This window comes from Acinonyx jubatus, chromosome C1, assembly GCF_027475565.1.
Source record: "Acinonyx jubatus isolate Ajub_Pintada_27869175 chromosome C1, VMU_Ajub_asm_v1.0, whole genome shotgun sequence".
In the NCBI taxonomy this organism is placed as follows: Eukaryota; Metazoa; Chordata; class Mammalia; order Carnivora; family Felidae; genus Acinonyx; species Acinonyx jubatus.
The window spans coordinates 62,377,735-62,398,200 of record NC_069381.1 but is presented as its reverse complement, the minus strand read 5'-3'; the positions used below and the strand labels follow the sequence as shown (position 1 = coordinate 62,398,200).

General features: G+C 34.7%; 1 protein-coding gene and 1 long non-coding RNA gene across 2 annotated transcripts in view; one reads left to right on the top strand and one right to left on the bottom strand.

The window, feature by feature from the left end:
- The window catches only part of LOC113599304 (uncharacterized), a 49,557-nt gene that overhangs the window by 21,106 nt on the left and 7,985 nt on the right, over nucleotides 1-20,466 (top strand). The window contains exons 3-4 of the long non-coding RNA XR_003420112.2: nucleotides 16,002-16,146; nucleotides 16,655-16,692. This is a non-coding gene — a long non-coding RNA (uncharacterized LOC113599304). The remainder of the gene's footprint in view (nucleotides 1-16,001; nucleotides 16,147-16,654; nucleotides 16,693-20,466) is intronic.
- MSH4 (mutS homolog 4) overlaps nucleotides 1-20,466 on the bottom strand; it is a 91,261-nt gene that overhangs the window by 67,136 nt on the left and 3,659 nt on the right. The window contains exons 3-7 of the mRNA XM_027058844.2: nucleotides 15,773-15,933; nucleotides 14,330-14,440; nucleotides 9,998-10,113; nucleotides 8,961-9,134; nucleotides 4,290-4,462 (exon numbers count right to left, since the gene is read on the bottom strand). Coding sequence (XP_026914645.1) covers nucleotides 4,290-4,462; nucleotides 8,961-9,134; nucleotides 9,998-10,113; nucleotides 14,330-14,440; nucleotides 15,773-15,933 — 735 coding nt within the window. The remainder of the gene's footprint in view (nucleotides 1-4,289; nucleotides 4,463-8,960; nucleotides 9,135-9,997; nucleotides 10,114-14,329; nucleotides 14,441-15,772; nucleotides 15,934-20,466) is intronic.

Here is a 20,466-nt window from a genome sequence, read left to right as displayed (position 1 = left end):
CGCCACTACATCCACAAAAACATTTTTGTCGCCCTATGTGCATCAGCATACCTCACACAGGTATGTTTCCTTTGTCTTAATTGCCATTTCTAGGCCTCTCTTGTCAAAATCCTACCCATTCCTTTAATACAGAACTGAAGTATTATCTTTGGATCCTGGATTCTGTCTTTATCCCAGCTCACTCTTCTGTGTTCCCATAAAATAATACTCAATTATTATTGCATTGATTGCATTGTATCAATTATTTATTTAGAATTCTCCTCCTCTAACAGGAGTATAAGATCCTTGAGGACAGAAACTTATAGCTTAATCCTCCACGTTTTTATCCCTAACACCTATAAAATGCCTAAATAAAGTAAGTACTAGGTCATTATTGTTTTAATGAGATTCAGATTCTCCTATTTTAATGAAGTATAAAAACTACCCTCCCGGGGCACCTGGGTGGCTCAGTCAGTTAAGTGTCTGACTTCGGCTCAGGTCACGATCTTCTGGTCGGTGAGTTTGAGCTCCACTTTGGGCTGTGTGCTGACAACTCAGAGCCTGAAGCCTGCTCTGGATTGTGTGTCTCCCTCTCTCTCCCCCTCCCCACTCACACTCTGTCTCTCTCTCTCTCTCTCTCTCAAAAATAAACAAAAACAAACAAACAAAACTACCCTCCCACCTTGCTCTGTCTCTGTTCTTGCTCCCATACTTTATTGTATGTTAAGATAAATTATAAACTGTCAAGATATAGAAAGCATAGAAGTGTTTTACATATGTAGATGCAAATTTTAAAACTTTCAGGTATAAGAAATTATAAAGCTTAGGGCCCCTAGGTGGTTCAGTCAGTTAAGCATCTGACTCTTGATTTTGGCTCAGGTCATGATCTCAGTTTGTGAGTTCAAGCGTTGCATCAGGCTCTGTGCTGACAGTGCAGAGTCTGCTTGGGATTCTCTCTCCCTCTCTCTCTCTCTGCCCCTTCCTGCTTGAGCTCTTTCTCTCTCAAAATAAATAAATAAACATTTAAAAAGTTTTTTATAAATAGTAAAAAAAATGAAATTAAAGCTTAAAATATATCAAAATTAAAGTTTCAAACAAAGAAAATTCAAGTTTTTCATTAATATCCTATAAAACACAATCTTGGAAACAACAGAATACAATTTTCAACAAGTTCAATAATAAATCAATAGTTTAACAAATATTAACACCTGTTATATCCTAGCCTCTAATGGGAATCCTCCAATAAAACATGCACTTACAATCCAGTAAGGTAAGTGACAAAATAAGATACTACATAACGAGATGTAGAAAAAATGACTAGCACAGACTTGAGGAGTCAGAAAGGCTTCTAGCATAAGTGACATCTAAACTGGAATGGTAAAAGATGAACTGTAGTTAGCTAAGTATTGCTTGGGAGGAGAGGTCGCAAGCTATGGAGAAGGAAAATTCTAGGCAAAGAGAACAGAGTACCAAGCTTGAACCATGAGAGAGGATCTGTTCAAGTAACTAAAAAAGGTCAATTATACTAAAAGGCAGAATGCAAAATGAGGAGTAGCAAGAGATGCTGTGGGAGATGACAGGGAAAAAGTCATATAGAAGAGTCTGGACTTTATACCAAAAGTAATGAGAAGAGATTGAATAATTTTATGTAAGTGGGTTCTGTGGTACCCCCAAAGATGTCCATATCCTAATTGTTGGAATGTGCAAATATGTTACCTAGTAAACAAAACTTTGAAGATGGAATTAAGTTAAGCATCTTGAAATAGATTATTCTGGATTTTTATTGGTCCTTAAGTAATCACAAGAGTCCTTATAAGACAGAGGCAGTAGGATCAATTAGAAAAAGAAGATACAAGGACAGAAGCAGAGGTCAGAAAGTAGAAAAGATACTATACGTATGGCTTTTAAGATGGAGAAAGTCCAATGAACCAAGGAATAGTATACAGCCTCCAGAAACTGGAAAAGGTAAGGAAATACATTGGCCCATAGAACCTCCAGAAGGAATGTGAACTGCTAACATTGATTTTAGCCCAACAGAACTGATTTCTGACTTCCAGAACTCTAAGAAAATAAATTCATGTTATTATAAGCCACTAAATTTGTGGTAATTTGTTATACCAACAATAAAAATCAAAACAGAGTAATATGCTAAGAATTATATTTTCAAAATCTCATTCAGGCTGCAGTATAGAGAAGAGACTATAAAAAGAAATACTGGAGGAAAGAGATCAAACACAAGGCTGTTACAATAAATCAAAAAATATATAAATGGTAGCCCAGGTTGGGAGCTGCAGCACTGGGAATAGAAGCCAACGCATTCAAAAGATATATAGGAAGGAGACTTTGCAGAATTTGATGATTGATTTCAGGGAAGAGAAGAGTTAAGAATGACTTCCTGGTATCTGTCGTGGTAGAGAGGCTGGATGTATAACTCTTCACTGAAATAAGGAAGAATGATTTAGAAAGGAGGATGGCACAGTTTGGACACAATGAATTTGAAATGATTGAGAAAGATCTAATAAGTGTTCAGTAGACAATAAGATATATGGGGCTAAAAGTCTGTAGAGATGTCTGGGCATGAAATGTACATTTGGAAGTCATGACTATGTGAATGATAATTATAAAACCAATTATAAAACCTTGATTTTGGCTCAGATCATGATCCCAGAATTATGGGATTGAGCCCTGTGTCAGGCTCCACGAGCCCTGTGTCAGGCTCCACGTTTAGCACGGAGCTTGGGGTTCTCTCTCTCTCTCTCCCTCTTCCTTCCCCTCTGCTCACCTTATCTTTCTCTTCTTCTAATTTATAGGCTAACTTGTTGAAAGACAAATTTTCCATACTCGCTATCGTCTCTTAACTACATTTCAATCTGCTGCAGTCTTGTTTCTGTGCTGTGTGAGATTCCTCAAGGTTACTGTAGTAGATATTCCTGGTTCTTTGTCAAGATCCTCTTGGGTCTCTTTTATCTTTCTGTGTACCCCTTGTCTTGCTCTGCATGGCTTTTGCTTCTGCTGGCCCACACCTGGAGTCTTTTTGGAGTCCTGCCCCTAGACTGTTACAGCACTTTGCTCTCAAGCAGAGGGCCAAAAGCGCCCTGCACTCCTTAAGTCACTAAATGAAGTGGGAGTGTGAAAGCCCCACTCTGAAAACCCTAAATGCAACTTAATGTCCAGAAGTATCAGTTGAAGTTACCTTATTTAGGATGTTGCCTGAAATTATACTTTTGCTTGGCTTTTTCTCCCCTTCCCTGTCTTTTTCTCCTTTCCTGTTTTCTCTTACAAGCACATTCTTATTAATAAATCATATTCACATCAATCCTCATATCAGGATCTGCTTCTGAAGAACCCAACCTAAGATAGTCATCCACAGGTTCACCATTGTTAAGTTTAATGGACACATATTAGTTCTATTTGAACTCCAATTAAGATGATACTACTAAATATCTCTCCTTATTGAATTACTGCCTTTTTTAATAGTAATTTTCTTCATACTTCTTTGTATTTCCCTTCTTTTTTTAGCTCTGAAATTTATTTCTTTAAAAATTTACACATGGGGTACTTGGCTGACTCAGTTGGTGGAACATGTAATTCTTGATCTTGGGGTTGTGGCATTTTCCCAATGCCTTCTAGATTTTCATGTATCACTTCAGTTTAGTCTACCAGAACACCAGGTGGGATGGCTAGGATGGTGGGTGTATGAAAGACCGATCAAGCTGCTAGGAACCAGGAATTGGACTGGGATCAGTGCATATATATTCTCCTTTCGCCCATACTTTTTTTTTTTTTTTTAGAGAGAGAGAGAGAGAGCACAAGGAGGGCAGCGGGGGGTGGAGGTAGAGAGAGGAAGAGGGGGATCCAGAGAGAGAGAGAGAGAGACAGAGACAGAGAGAGAATCCCAAGCAGGTTCTGTGCTGTCCTGACATGGGGCTTGATCCCACAAACCTGGGTTCATGACCTGAGTGAAAATCAACAGTTGGATGTTCAACTCACTGAGTCACCCAGATGCCCCACCCATAGATTTAAGAAGAGAACTGTACTTCCCTATGAGTGAACAAATAGCCAGGTGCAAAAGGCAATTCTCTTACCTTATGTTATGAGGCTTGAATTGTGTCCCTCAAAAAGATATTTTGAAGTCCTAAACCCTGGTATCTGAATGTGACCTTATTTAGAAATTGGATCTTTATACATATAATCAAGTTAAGATAAGGTTATTAGGGTGAGCCTTAATCCAATATGACTAGTATTCTTATAAGAAGACAATGTATTTACTAAATAATTTGTATTCATAAAATTAGATTATATTCATTTACCTGACTGAAGTCCAAAGAAGAGTTCTTCATCTTGAAGTAGCTCTTGAACACAATCTAATCTCATGTTAATGGTTTCAATATCAACTAAAGGTTCTAATATATTAGAACGAAGTCTTCTACTTCCTCCAGGAGTCTTAGTGTAATTTAGAACACCAAACAGTGTGTGATTATTCCTTTGAAAACACAAATTGGGAAAATTTCATTAATTATACAGGAAATATCCAAATAAAAGTTACCATTTAGCTTTCTAAATAATCCTGTCATCTAAAGTAGTGATTCTCAAACTTTCAGGTGCATACAAATCACATGGGGAATTCTAATTCAGTAAGTCTGAGATGAGGCCTGAGAATATATATTTTGATAAGCTTCCAAGTACACTATCGATGAACCATGCTTTCATTAACAAAGGATAGACATATCTTCTTGCATTTAATGAATTTTCTCATAGGTCAGCTACAATATTCAGACTAATATAAAATGTTCTAGCCCATGACATTCCATCAATAATAGAAAGATATCAGTAATTTCACACTGAAAAAAAATGTATATTTAATATAATCACTTTGTTCTAACTTAAGAAGAAAACTACAAGTAAAAGAGAAGAAAAGAATTTCAGGTACAGAAAAGCGTTAAGCAAACCAACAACCAAAACAGGATTGTATAGAGAATAACCAGGAAGGTTACTTTAGTTAAGTTCGTTGAGAAAGACCTATATGTGTATTTGATAGTTGAATTCAAAAGGTATCCTTGCAAAGATGATGATGGGATGGGGATGATGCTGACAACAGGTAACATATACTGAACACTAAGCATGTGCCAGGCATTGTTATAAGCACTTTGCATATATCAACTTATTTAATTCTAATAACCACTACGAGGTAGATGTTATATTTACATTTTACAAGATAAGGAACGAAGCACAAAGAAATTAAGTAACTTGTCCAAGGTTTCCAAATAAGTAAATAACAAGAAAAGAGTTATCAGTTAAAAAGGGCCCATCAGAACACAAATTTAAGCCCAGCAATCCTTTCTGGTTCCAGAACCAAAAAGAAGATCAAGATTGGTGGGAATATGCAAGTAAAAGTAAGAATGGAGGGAGATAAAGAAGTTGATAGAGGTCAGGACATATAAGTCCTTGTATGCCATGGTAAAGACTGGATTCTATTCTAAATGTAATGGGAGCCACTGGAAGATTTTTAGCAGGACAGTACCAAGATCTGATTCCTAAAGGATCACAGTCTGTCCACTAGATCAAGAATAGACTAAGTGTAGGAGGGTAAAAAGAAGGCAGAGAAACAAGTTAGGGGCTATTACAAAAGTCCAGGCTAAAATGATAGAGGTTTGGGTTAGGGTGTAGCCTTGGAAATGGTTAAGATGTGATCCAGAATTGGTATGTATTCTAAAGGCTGACTCAAGGGGATTTAGTAGTGGATTGAATCTGGGTTGAATATGAGTTGAAAAAGGAGAGAAAACTAGAATGACTCTTAGTCTTAGTAGATTTTTGGTATATCTGTATTTTTTTTTAAGTAAACTTTACCCCCCAACATGTGGGCGAACTCACTACCCTGAGATCAAGAGTTGTATGCTATACCAACCAGCCAGGTACCCCTGGTATATCAATTTAAACAAATTTTTAAAAAACTACTCAAACCAAGTCCTGGTGCAGTAGGATTGGGGGTTTCAGCACAGGCACTTTTTTTTTTTTTCAACTTTTTGAGAACTGGCCTTCTGTAGGAAAAAAGGAAGTGAGCAGCACACCCAAACCTGCCATTTGCTATAGAAATTGAAGGGTGAAACTGAACAGGTTACCAGCCTATAAAAGCATTAGAACTATTCAGATAGCTCAGGAGGTAGAATATCTATCTCTTAACCTGATATTCTTTGGCTCAAGTCTGTGAAGAAACCTCAATTTCTCCTTTTCAACTATAATGTGACCTCCCAGAGGTCAAATATCCTGTCACTTAATATACAGCAGGAACTCAAGCAATGTTTGACAATGATAATGATGAATAATGATGAACTATGAAATGTGACAAAGTATAAAACATTTTGTAATAATTACCAGCCTTAGTTATGGACTTTCTATTTACTGTTATTGTAACATAGAAAGTAACAGAGAAATTTTTCTAGATATTATTTTAATCCTTTTTTAAGTAGCAAGAGGAAAAATATTACTTATTCACTAAGCTGAAAAGAAATAATAACTACAATTAACTATAAATTCTTTAAGGCTGTAATTTTAGACCATCAATAATCAATGGAACTGCAAAGGTACTGAGACCACCATACTGATAGATAACTAAAAGTTGTATCAACAGGTCCTGGATAGATCTAAACTACTCGTAAGAATTAGAATATAAATAATTAACAAAATTAGCCTGTGTTTCTAAGTTTACAACAGCAAATAATGTCTGACAATTTCACATAATGGAAAGTGAAGCCAAGATAAGAATATACAAAATGACAGAGATATTTAAACAACTATGGCTCTAAACTGGCACTGAGCACCTTAAGGTTTTAACTGTCTAAAGTGCTCTTTATTCCCATCAATACTCTTAATATTAAAATTCATAATCATTTTAAGTTTATCCCTTTCATTGATGACTGATGTTATATTTAATTACCAGAAGCTTAGATTTAACTACTTCAAGCTTGCTTACTCCCAGCCTGTACTTTACCAATTCGTAATACTGTTTCCTTGTATATAGCATATTATTCCATTGAAAATCATGCTTTCAAGACTTTATTTTTCACTGTCATACCATCTTTCCTATTTCTTCATCTGGGTAACTCCCATTTATATTTCAAAACTTACCTCGTGTATTATCTCCTCTAGAAAGCCTTTCCTAATTACTTTCCTTTAACCCTTAACCCAAGCCCAATTAACTCTCTCTCTCTGCTATGAGAAATGCATCATTTTTATGCAAACTTTTATCACCATACTTAGTATGTACTAATAATGCCATCTATGTGTCTCCTCTAGATTGTAATTCCTCAAGGAGAAAAACCATGGCTCATTAATTATTTGTACCAAATTGAACCCATGTTAATACATCCCCACTACACTGTCACATGTTGATTATGTTATTTTCTATTAACATTTTAATTCTATTTTAAGTACCCCACTATGAAATCTATAAACACTGTGTCTGTCTGCACACGTCTCTCTCTCTGTCTCTCTCTCATGCTCACCATCAATATTCCTGGTACTCTAAATAAAGTTAATAATAAACCAATAAAACCAGCAATCTAGTCATATACCATAGACCCAGTTGATCAACTATTTTTATCTTCTCAAATAATTACATAGACCCTTAAATTTCCTGTACTTGATGCTTTTAAAGCTCATTATTCCAACTTTGTGGTATTCTGGATACAGTATCTTCTTTTCATTGTGGTAAAACACACAACATAAATTTTATATTTTTATCAATTTAAGTACACAATTCAGTGTCATTGAATATACCCACAGTATTGTACAACCACTTCCACTCCCCATTTCCAGAACTTTTTCATCATCCCAAGCAGAAACTGAATCCACCAAATAGTAACTACCCATTCCCAACTGTCCCCAGTCCCTGATAATTTTTGCCTTTCTGTCTCTGTTGATTTGCCTAGTCTAGGTACCTAAGTGGAATTATAAAATATTTTTCCTTTTGTATTTGGCTTATTTCACTTAGTACAATGTGTTCACAATCCATATATCTTGTGGCATGTATCAGAATTTGACCCATTTTTAAGGCTGAATGATATTCCATTATACATTATCTATATATCTTATTCCATTCATCTAGTCAGTCACTCATTGTTAGACATTTGGTTCATTTCCACCTTTTGGCTACTGTGAATAATGCTGCTATGAACACTTGTGTGCAAGTATCCGAGTCTCTGCTTTCAATTTTTTTTGCTATATACTTAGAAGTGGGGGGGCGCCTGGGTGGCTCAGTCGGTTAAGCGTCCGACTTCACTCAGGTCATGATCTCATGCTCCGTGGGTTCGAGCCCCGCGTCGGGCTCTGGGCTGACAGCTCAGAGCCTGGAGCCTATTTCGGATTTTGTGTCTCCCTCTTTCTCTGACCCTCCCCTATTCATGCTCTCTCTCTCTCTGTCTCAAAAATAAATAAATGTTAAAAAAAAAAAAAAAGAAGTGGAATGCTGGATCATACAGTAGTTCTATATTTAACTTTTTGAGGAACAACCATACTATTTCCCAAAGTGACTATACCATTTGATATTCGCATCATAAATGTACCAGGGTTCTAATTTGTCCACATCCTGGCAAACATTTTTTTTCCATTTACTTGATAATGACCTCTTAATGGCTGGGAAGTAGCAACTGCAGTTTTGATTTGCATTTCTCTCATGACCAGTGATACTTATTATCTTCTCATGTGCTTATTGGCCATTTGTATATCTTCTTTGGAGAAATGTCCATTCAAGTCCTTTGCCTAGTTTTGAAATGGATTGTTTTTTGTTGTTTCATACAAATATCTTTCTAAAATTTGACTTAGTGAAACATCTGAGCAGTTCAGCAACAATGGTACAATGATTAAAAATATGTTTATTCAATATTTCTACAATTTTTCAAAATGTAAAGTAACTATTCATAGAAAAATAGGACATAATAAAATACACTGATACATTTTTTAAGAAAAAAATTGGATGACCTTACCTACAGTCTTGATTATTAATTAGTAATTCAAGGTTTTGGGCTGATGATGAATCTATCATGGCTGTCTGTTCACTACCCTGGAAACAAATCTTCAGCGATTTTGGTGCATAAACTGAATTTTGAATAAATTCAACATATTTTAATAAAGCTGCAACAGCTGCAAGACAGTAGTACCTGAAAGGTGACCAAAGATACATCACTATACAATAAATAAAAATTTACAATAAATAAATCTTTACAATAAATAAAAATTATTGCTATAAAACATTTATTTCACCTCAATATTAGGAAAATTATAAATACTTGCATAGCATTGCTTAAATTCAAAGGGAAAAAACACACCAAGTGTTACTTTTGAAAACTAGCTAAACAACCTCTAAAACATAAGAGTTGATAAAAATAGACAATTTTCTGAAGTCTGACACCTAAGGACTCCAATAAATCATGTGTTAGAAGACAATATTCAATTGTGTGTCAATTTTTGATGTACCATTCTAAGAATTTAAATAATGCTGAAAATGTCTGACAGCTTTAAAGGTAGAATTAGGAAGTTCTAATATATAGAAAACTGTCATGATCTTGATGAGGGGAGTCACTGTGATTAACTGAGTAAACAAATAGTCTAACCTGGCTCAAAGAAAGTATCTATTTAATATGTTCTAAAAAATATCCTTCCTAAAAATATCATTCCCTGTCTTAGCTGAGTCTCTTAGGAGTACAAAGTTACAGGAACACAGCTCTATGTCTCACATTTCTAGGTTACGGTAGCTACTTGAGCATTTCACTCCAAAGTAAAGTGAGCAGCAACCATAATGGCCACATTATGACTTATTTGGAGAAATTCAATACAAATTAAGTTACCAAGATATGCCTTGTGTATAAATTTTAGCTAAGTATTTTACTATTTTAGTAATTACTGAGTATGTATTATAAGCCAGACTTTTGTAAGGATACAGCAGAGAAAAAAAAAGATAAAAGACCTTGCTCTCATGGAACCCAAACTAGAGATTTATTACTTTCATTGAGTCATAACTTACTTGGACTGAACCTCCATTAGGACAGTACTAAATTCTGCTATGCATAGCTGTTCAATGTACTCTAGTCCTTTTGTTTCACTGAAGTATTTCCTTTGGATAGTAGTAAAATTAACGTTCTGAAAAGAAGTTTTAATTTCAAAATAAATTTTAAGTTTCATGCATTTGCCCAAAACTGCTTTCCAAAATACATGTAGGTACACGGATAAATACCATATAAAGTTTATTTTTTATTATTTATTATCTTCCAGAGTTAAATAGGACATTTTCTTATTTATGAAAAAAAGTGACTGTTTTGCTAAGTGAATTATAGTAATCTATAGCTCTTATTAGACCATACTCATATGACATATAACTGAATATGGTAGGTACAATAATAAAAAATAAACATGAGGATCTCTGCCTTCTACTAATTTTATTCTACAGCAGCATCACCACCCAGGTTTTACTTTCAGTCTTACATACTCTAACATAATTAGAGAGAGTAGATCCTTTTAATATATTAGTTGCTGAGACTGAAAACACCAATTCCAGCCACCAAATCTAGGAGATGCTACCTACATGGGATGAATTTATTTAGAATAAAGAAAAGGAGATAAAGGAACTTTTTAAAAAGAGTAGGAAAAAAAGCATGGAGTTGTAGAGTAAAAGGTTTACCTACTCTGAATAAAGATAATAGGTAAGAAAGGTAATATAATAACAATGGACTATGAAAGAGCTAGAAGAAAGGGGAAAAAAATGAGGAGGTAGGGAATTTCTTATGCACCAAGATTGTTTTAAGTTATTTCAGCTAGTCTTTCACAATACCCTTTGACATAAGTCTTGTATTAACTATAATTGTCCTAAAAATAAATTCTAAAAAGTAGGTTTTCTAACACCATACATTTGATATATGCCAGAGATGAAACTTGAAACTAGATTTCTCTGCCTACAAAGTCCTTCCACTTCATATTGCTTCTCATTTAATGAAATAATTTTTATGGTAAGTATGGTAATGATGATGATATTGAAAAATATACTGAAAAAGTTAATACTTTTACCCCAAATACTTCTGTGGTTCTCTCTCTCTCACCTCTTTAGGACTTTGCCCAAAAGTAAACTTATCAATGAGGTCATTTCTCTAGTTACCTTACATAAAATACCAATTCTCTAAAAGGTAGATTATTGATGGAAAAAAAAAGTAACTTAACGTGCACATGGTCACTCAACTTGCACATGGTCACTCAGAGTCAAGATCTGAAACAAGCACATTCTGACTCCTCTATTCATAAGCACTCTGCCATACTACCCTATATCTCAAGTGTGGTAAATGTATGTTGTTTTTGCCTTTGAAGGGCTCATCTACCTTACATTCTATGTGGTTTTGGTAGGACTGTCAATTACAGTGCTCTGTGCCCCACAGAAAGCAAATGACCAGAAATTAATCAATCACAGTGCTTCTACCCTGAGAAATAGTGATTAGTCTAACATGTGGGAATGTGAATAAAGTAGACCTATTGGGGTCCTTCCCTGGAATTTATATATGGACACCAGAAGAAAGAATATATTTTTTCTCTGAGTTGGCTAAGCTGAGATGACATCAATCTGGAGCCATCATAATCATCTTAAAACTCACAGAGGTAATCTGTCTACAATTAAAAAAAAAAATGGTTGGGAATGCAAGCTGGTGCAGCCACTCTGGGAAATAGTATGGAGGTTCCTCAAAAAAACTAAAATAAAACTACCCTATGACCCAGCAACTGCAATACTAGGCATTTATCCACGGGATACGGGTGTGCTGTTTTGAAGGGACACATGCACCTCCATGTTTATAGCAGCACTATCAACAATAGCCAAAGTATGGAAAGAGCCCAAATGTCCATCGATGGATGAAAGGATAAAGAAGATGTGGTATATATATACAATGGAGTATTACTTGGCAATCAAAAAGAATGAAATCTTGCCATTTGCAACTATGTGGATGGAACTGGAGGGTATTATGCTAAGTGAAATTAGAGAGACAAAAATCATATGACTTCACTCATATGAGGACTTTAAGATACAAAACAGATGAACATAAGGGAAGGGAAACAAAAATAATATAAAAACAGGGAGGGGGACAAAACAGAAGAGACTCATAAATATGGAGAACAATCTGAGGGTTACGGGAGGGGTTGTGGGAGGGGGGATGGGCTAAATGAATAAGGGGCAGTAAGGAATCTAATCCTGAAATCATTGTTGCACTAAATGCTAACTAATTTGGATGTAAACTTTAAAAAATAAAAAATAAAATTAAAAAAAATATTTCTGAATTACATATTTTAATAATAATATGATAGGACCAGTTAATTGGCAAAACTTTAAATTGTACTAGTATATATATTTTTTGCAACATAATAAAAGCTTATAGGAAAAGGCTTAAATAAGCTATAGAGATAGCCTGTGTTCTCCGTTTTAGCAAAATTCTTCGAAATGTTCTGAACAATGTTGACAATGTAAAGCTAATTATATGATAGTAACTGTGATTTCGGTTTTGCAAGTGGGGATAACTAAATGTCAAAAATGTAATGCCTGTGTTGCCCAAGTGACTGCAGGCTGACAGTCCAAATCATCCCAAAGCTGGTTGCTTTATACCTTTATACCATGTATATTCTTAAAAACATGTCATCCCAAGGTAATTTTAGCACGAATTTCCTTCAACAGGATTAAAGTATGATTTAGTGTTCTTAAAAAAAAAATCGTGGTAAGGATGGGAGTAGGGGATAAGATCTATCCAATCATTCATTTGGGTCCTCAGTTACATAAATCAATAAATTCCCACCCACTCCCTTTTTTTTTTTTACTTAAGCTAGTGTAAGTTGAATTTCTGTTACTTAACAACCCAAAAACCTGGAATGCTTAAGCAGAGCAAAATAACAAAAGTTAGAAAAGTATATATAAATAGAGGTGATGAAAAGAAGTTTGAAGTAATGAATAAAAGAGATAATAGGTAAGGAGATCTGTATAATAGAAAGAACAGATTTATAATAGGGGCCATTTCTAGCAATAAGTCAAAGACAGCTGAGCTACACAGGATCTCTAAGAGTATGACAAGAAAACTTAAATGACTGCAGATGCTGAATATATTAACAACTACACTGGAATCTAAATCACAGCTTGATGCCAAATGTGTTAAAGATAAGGCTATAGACATAACAAAGTATAGTATATTCTGAAAATAATTTGCACTCCTGAGGTGTTATTCCAACTGCAATGCTACCTACTTGATTAGGGAACTACAACCCCCATTCCACAAAACATTTGCTAGAGCAAAGAGATAAACTGCATTTCGGAGACGTCCTGGCTTAGAGGGAGAACATTTGCTGGATAGTTTCCGAGCACTTATCTGTCACAGTCCCACAGATGGAGGCTTAGAGCAGTAGGCTAATTGTGAGGAGTACATGCTACCAGGGGAAGCTGAAACAATTCTGTAATACAGATCAAATTCTCTAAAAGGAAAAGTACTTGCTGATAGTGCTATTCCCTAGAATAAGAACCTCAATTTCAACTAGTCTGGCAGCACAATAACTAGTTTCCACAAAGCTCTACCTAAGGAAATTCAGTTTCGTTTTGTTTTGTTTTTCCTCTAAGGATCTACTTTCTATATACTCTGAGAAACCTCATTATCTGAAATATTTTCCCTTTTGTTTAAAGTAGATCAAGGGGCGCCCGGGTGGTTCAGTCAGTTGAGTGTCCAAGTTGGGCTCAAGTCATGATCTCGTGGTTCAGGGGTGTGAGTCCCATGTGGGGCCCTGTGCTCAGAGCCTAGAGCCTGCTTCAAATTCTGTGTCTCCCTCTCTCTCTCTCTCTCTCTGACCCTCCCTCACTTAGGCTCTGTCTCTGTCTCTCAAAAATAAATAAACATTAAAAAAATTTTTTAAGTAGATCAAGGGTGCCAAATCAAGTAAGTGGATGTCCTGTCATTTTTTTATTTTATGTATTAATAGTCCCTTAGCTTAGGACTTGTACTTAGTACTTTAGGGTAAATATAAAGTTACTCAAATTATTGTTCTCCAGAATGCCATTATAGAATGGATTTTAAATAAAGACCTTGGGGAGCCTGGTGGCTCAGTCAGTTAAGCATCCGACTTCGGTTCAGGTCATGATCTCACGGCTTGTGGGCTCGAGCCCCACATTGGGCTCTGTGCTGACAGCTCAGAACCCAGAGCCTCCTTCAGATTCTGTCTCCCTCTCTCTGCCCCTCCCCTGCTCATGATCTATCTCTCTTGGTCTCAAAAATAAACATTATAAATAAATAAATAAATAAATAAATAAATAAGACCTTGAGTGTTACTATTGAGAATAAAAATCATTTACCTTGAAATTTTCTGTGATCAGAGTGAACAACTTAGTTGAATTCCCCACAACACAAGCAGTATTTGACATTATTATTTCCAAAGGCGATAGAATTTTGAGTTTAGTGATCACCTAAAATCATTTGAATAAATAATTTCTTAAATGTAAGCTTGGTATTCTCTAAAACCAAACAAGTGACATACTTTTTCTAAGAGATAAGTACTTAAAATAATACATAGTTACACAAAATTACAGCTGTTCTAATTATATGAGTTAAAAAACATATATCTAATAATGATATATTAAGCATTTCTATATAACTACAAATATAAAATATCATAAACATAGGCTATATTTTAAGTCACAATAATTTGTAACAGCTCTAAACTAAAAAATTAATTTGAACTTGTCAAATATATATTCCTAAAATAAGATGTTTTAAAATAAAATTTTCTACTCGTTATTTTATCTATCTCCATAAAAAACATACATTCAATAGTGTAACTATGGTGATTTAATCAATATAGTCACACTGGTACAGCTTAGAAGTTGAGCAGTATAGAAACACCGAAGAGAAATACCTGTGTTACAACTTATTCTTTTCACAATATAGTTGCATTTCTTAGAACCATTCTAGACACAGAAATTCTTAATCTGCCAAACATTCCTATTTTTAAAAAAGCTTTTTTTCCTATTTTTTAAAACTGCATAAAAATGTGAAATACCTGGCGATAGTTAGCATGCAGTACTAGAATCATTTAGGCTGTCAGGTATATTAAAAAATTAATTACTGGTAGGAAAAGGAAACCTATGTATTGAAAAACCATAAAGAGGAATTAGGGAAAGGAAAAAAGAGGAATAAAATGCTGAAAATAACATTGTGTGTGTATATATATATATATATGTATATATATATGTATATATTTTAATAATAGTAATTGGGTCAAATAACTTTTTAGAATATAGAGATTAGAAGCAGATTACTTCCACCTGGTTAAGGGACAGAAATTCCCATGACAATAGGCCAGTGGCCCAAATTAATGATAAGTGATAGGAAGTGAAGGCAAGAAGAGGTTAAATTATGACTGACCTCAAAGACCCATTTCCCGGAACTGTGGAAAATAAAATTCAAATACTGTCCAGTGGAAACAACCCTTTGGAGATGGCATTACTAATATACAGTCTTGGGAATGAGACCAGGAATTATTAATTTGAAGATGTTAATTTTAGAAACTAACAGTAATTTGAAATGTTCAAGTAACAGCAAAGCACATTATTTTTAGGACAAAATACATTCAAAAAATTAAAATCAGATGTAAAACAATTTTAACTCAGAGTAACCTACATTGGTGCATTGTAAATTACCTTTATTCCATGAAAAAGTAAACTAATTAGGAAAGCAGTGACTTGAAAATCTGCGTGCTGCTGAGTAAGTCAACCACTTTCTAAGAGTTTAATACCTACCTTCGCATATGTTGTGTTGTCTGCAAACTGAGACAATATAATTTGTGGGCTTTTTAAATCAATACTTGCCATTCCTATTTCACCTCTGGCAAGTCCTCTCCCTTCTACAACAGCTACAATAACTGATGGGGAGTGTATTGATACTGCAGATGAGGATGTAGCTGTTAAAAATTTTGTAAAAAGAAAATGTATAAGCATTAATAGTAGTACTTTCTCATTCTTTCCTCAGAAGATTCCAAGCACCAACTTTAGGACACAGTTATTAATATCCAAGGAAATAACTTTCTGTTCCTCATCAAAAACAACTTCTCACATCCAGACCAAATAAAAATGTTAACTCTCAAAAGTATTTTGCCAAAACTTCAAAATAAGAAGTTATATATTGCCTTATGTTGCATTTATTGGAATGGAGTTATGAAGGAACACTGAATTTGGGATCAGAAAACCTAGACTATTTATCCTACTCTGTCGTCTAAAAGCTATATGAATTTGAGCAAATTATTTCATAATAAGTAATCAAAAATTACAAGGCATAATGTAATAACTGCCCTGCCCAACTCAAGAGCTGGCTGAAAGAATCAAATGGGATTATATATATATGAATACATTTTATAAAAAATAAAATATTATACAACTATAAACTCCAATTATATGTATTGTGTATTAAATGTGTAATGTTGGATACTTTATTAATGTGTCAAGACTACTCTAAATTCTTTATTTGGATTAATTAATTTGTCACAATTCTATCAAATAGATATCATTATTTACTCCATTTACTTATAAAGAAATTGATGCATGGATGGAACTAGTAGAGTCAGAATTTGCACACAGACAGCCCGGCTCCAAATCTGATGTTCCTAACCTTTACATATATTACAGATTTTGAAATCTATGCCTTCCAAACAATGAACGTTTAGGTAAGTTGTTTAACCATAATAAAGCTACCATTTCTTCATCTGTAAACCAGAAATACCAAACCTTTTTCACAAAGTTGTTATAAGAATTAAATGCAAAAACATAGAAGGGTTTTTTTGTAAAGCATATGAAATTACTTAAATATGGGACATTATCATGGATGAAAAAATGTGTAAAATTTTATTGTCAAAAAACAAATTTACCTTTGATTTCCTTGTCGATCTTTCAATAGACCCTTTTCCCCCTCTTATCCCTTCCTGACCTAGATTCTTTTCTACCCTTCTATTACAATGTCTACAAAATTATCCATTTATGTTATCCGACTCAGTGGTTAACTTAAGAGTTCATTCAAAAATTTATTGTGTCTAGATCTTGAACTGAAAGCCAGCTTATACATTATGATCAAGTTTATATTAGATCTATGAAATCATTTTAAGTTCTGCAATAAAATATGACCTTCCTATTTTTATTTGGAAAATAAAGACTAACTTCCAGTGAAAATTCAGTACACTCAGAAGATACCTCCCTTAAACTTCTAAAAGAATGCTTACACTGTCATGCTGATATAATTAGCATCCTAGTGCCTAAAGCTCTTATTATTTCCTTAAAATGGATCCTTAGAAGTCAATCACTGGAACAAAGGAAAACCACCATTTGTTAAGGATCTCCTACATATTGTCAGATTTCTTTCAGAATTGTACCGATTTTTTTTTAAGTTTATTTAAGTAATCTCTACACTTAATGTGGGGCTCAAACCCACAACCCTGAAATCAAGAGCAACATGCTCTACCAACCAAGTCAGCCAGGTGCCCCTGTACTGATTTTTTTCCCCCAATTCCATCAATAGTATAGGAGATAAACCAATTTTACTGTATATTTACCATTCTTAACTTCTGAAATGGATTAGTAGTAGTAGTAGTAGTCGTAATATTGAGTAATTTAATGGACTGATACTAAATTTGTATTTTTGAAAATTACTATCAAAATTTAACATAAGTTAATATATCCATTTGTTTCCTATTTTTTAAAGAAATTCTTTTTTTCTTAATTCTGAAGTTTCTTTCCTCCTTTTTTAAAATTAAAAAAAAATTTTTTTTAATGTTTACTCATTCTTGAGAGAGAAAGAACACTAGCAGGGGAGGGGTAAGAGTTAGGGAGACACAGAATCTGAAGCAGGTTCCAGGCTCTGAGCTGTCAGCACAGAGCCCGACATGGGGCTCAAACCCACAAACTGTGAGATCATGACCTGAGCCAAAGTCGGACGCTTAACCGAGCCACCCACGTAACCCTCTATATTTTATTTTGAGATATTTGTCCTTATAGAGTTTTTACTAAATTTTAATGTTTTTCATTTATGAGAATTTTATAAATCAATTACAATGATTTATACTTGCTACCAATCTTGATTTGGTATCTCAAAGATTTCTGCTTTTGTATAGATAATCTTTTCCTTAATAATTTCTCCATTGCTTTTTTGCTATGAAACTCCTCTTTCACTGAGACAGTTGATATGCATTATTATTTTATTCTAATTTTTTTTTAGCTGTTCTGTTCATTTTGATCTTTCATATGAGCAGAACTTTGAGGAGTACATTTGGTTGTCTACCATGTCTGGAATGAGGTAGAACTGTACCAGAAGTATAGATTTAGACTCATTCATAAGCAGTTGGTAATGATCTAGCTGGGCAGTCAGGGACCTGGAAGAAACAAGATTGGAAGATAATGTCAAGGAAATCTGGGGGAAATGTATGCAGATGGGCCTCTTTAAATGGGCATAAACTCTGAAAATATTTGTGTTTCATGTGAATGCCCACTAAAGGGTATCTACTAGATGCCCTAGATAATTAAGACTCTCAATTATCAGGTAGACAATGATAAACTCTATGGACTTCAATTAGCCTCTTTTCCCAGCCACCCCAGTGCTTCTTTAATAGACTTATGAACAAAGCAGCCATGGTGTCAAAGATATGCATGGGCTCAACATCATGAACTTCCTCTTAACAAGGCGGACCTGGTCAACCACACTGTCAGTACCTAACCTGCCAACAGAAGAGATAAACATTAAATGCCCTATATAGCACCACTCCCCAGTGGGACAGTAAACCAGCTTTTTCTGGCCAATCTGTATCCTCTGCTATTCAATAGGTTCAATATCACCTTCTCCAAGGAGATCTATACCTCAGACTTGGAAATGGCTCCTGGAAAGGGCCTGCTTCCAAGTATGACCTCTTGGGCCTCCTCTCAGCCCTAGGGCACCTAACAGAATTTTCTTATAACCTATAGTGATTCTTTTATTATAATTTAATAATTCTTTATATTAAATCTCCCTTGTTTAAATAACCATATGGTTCTATCTTCAGATTGGATCCAGACTGCTATAGTCTCTGCCTTCATAGTGCTATAGAGAAAAAAGATAATTAAAATACCCATACTATTAGTAAAATGCAAAGTTAAATGGCAGCACATAGCAGGGAGCCTCAAGCTAATCTTACAGGATCACAGAAAGCTTTCTGAAAAGAATAACATTTAAGCTTAGACTTGAGGAATAAATAAGAGTAGACTATATGAAGAAGAGAAGAAAGAGTTTCTAAGCATAGGAAATACCATGTAAAAGGCCTAAGGGTAAAAGTTTGGAAGTAAAAAATAAATAAATATATATATATACACATATACACACACATACATATACATATACACACATATATATACATATGTACACATGTGTGTGTGTGTGTGTGTATATATATATATATATATACACACACACACACACACACACACACATCCTATAAATACTAACCAAAAGAAAAGGAACTGCTAAATTAATAGCAGACAAAATAAAACTTTTAAGGCAAAAACTGTATCTATAGATGAAGAGAATCTTTTAATACTAAGATAGAACAATGCTAAATTTTTATGTTCCTATTAAAATAGCTTCTGAGTGCCTGGGTGGCCCAGATGGTTAAGGGTCCGACTCTTTTTTTTTTTTTTTTTAAGTTTATTTATTTATTTTGAGAGAAAGAGAGCATGTGCAGGGGAGGGGAAGGGGCAGCGTGAGAGGGAGAAAGAGAGAATCCCAAGAGGGCTCTGCACCATCAGCACTGAGCCAGCCCAATTCAGGAACTTGAGTCAAAGTGGGATGGACACTTAACTGACTGAGCCACCCAGGCACCCCTTAGTTGGTTAAGTGACTGACTCTTGATCTCAGCTCAGGTCATGATCTTATGGTTGGAGCCCCATGTCTAGTTTTGCCCTACTGCTTAGGATTCTCTCTCTCTCTCTCTCTCTCTCTCTCTCTCTCTCTCTCTCTGCTCTTCCTCTGCTTGTATGCATGTGTGCATGCACTCTCTCTCTCAAAAGAAATTTTAAAAAATAATGAAATAGCTTCAAAATAGGCAAAACAAAATATTAACAGAACTACTAGAGAAAATAGACAAGTCCACAATCATAATGGGAGATTTTAATATACCTCTACAAAAGTCTTTAGTAATACAGACTTAACACAATTAAAGAAATAACCTAATAGGGGCACCTAGCTGTCTCAGTCAGTAGAGCATGCAACTCTTAACCTCAGGGTCATGAGTTCAAGCCCCACGCTGGGCATAGAGCTTAAAAAAAAAAAAAAAAAAAGATGACCTAATAGACATATAAACTATACATATTTACAACTGTAAAAGACATTTACAAGTGGAGACAAAATGTTTACTAATGTATAAAATTAAGAACTGTTCATCAAAGAACATCATAAAAAAAGGAGGAAAGAAGAGAAGTCACAA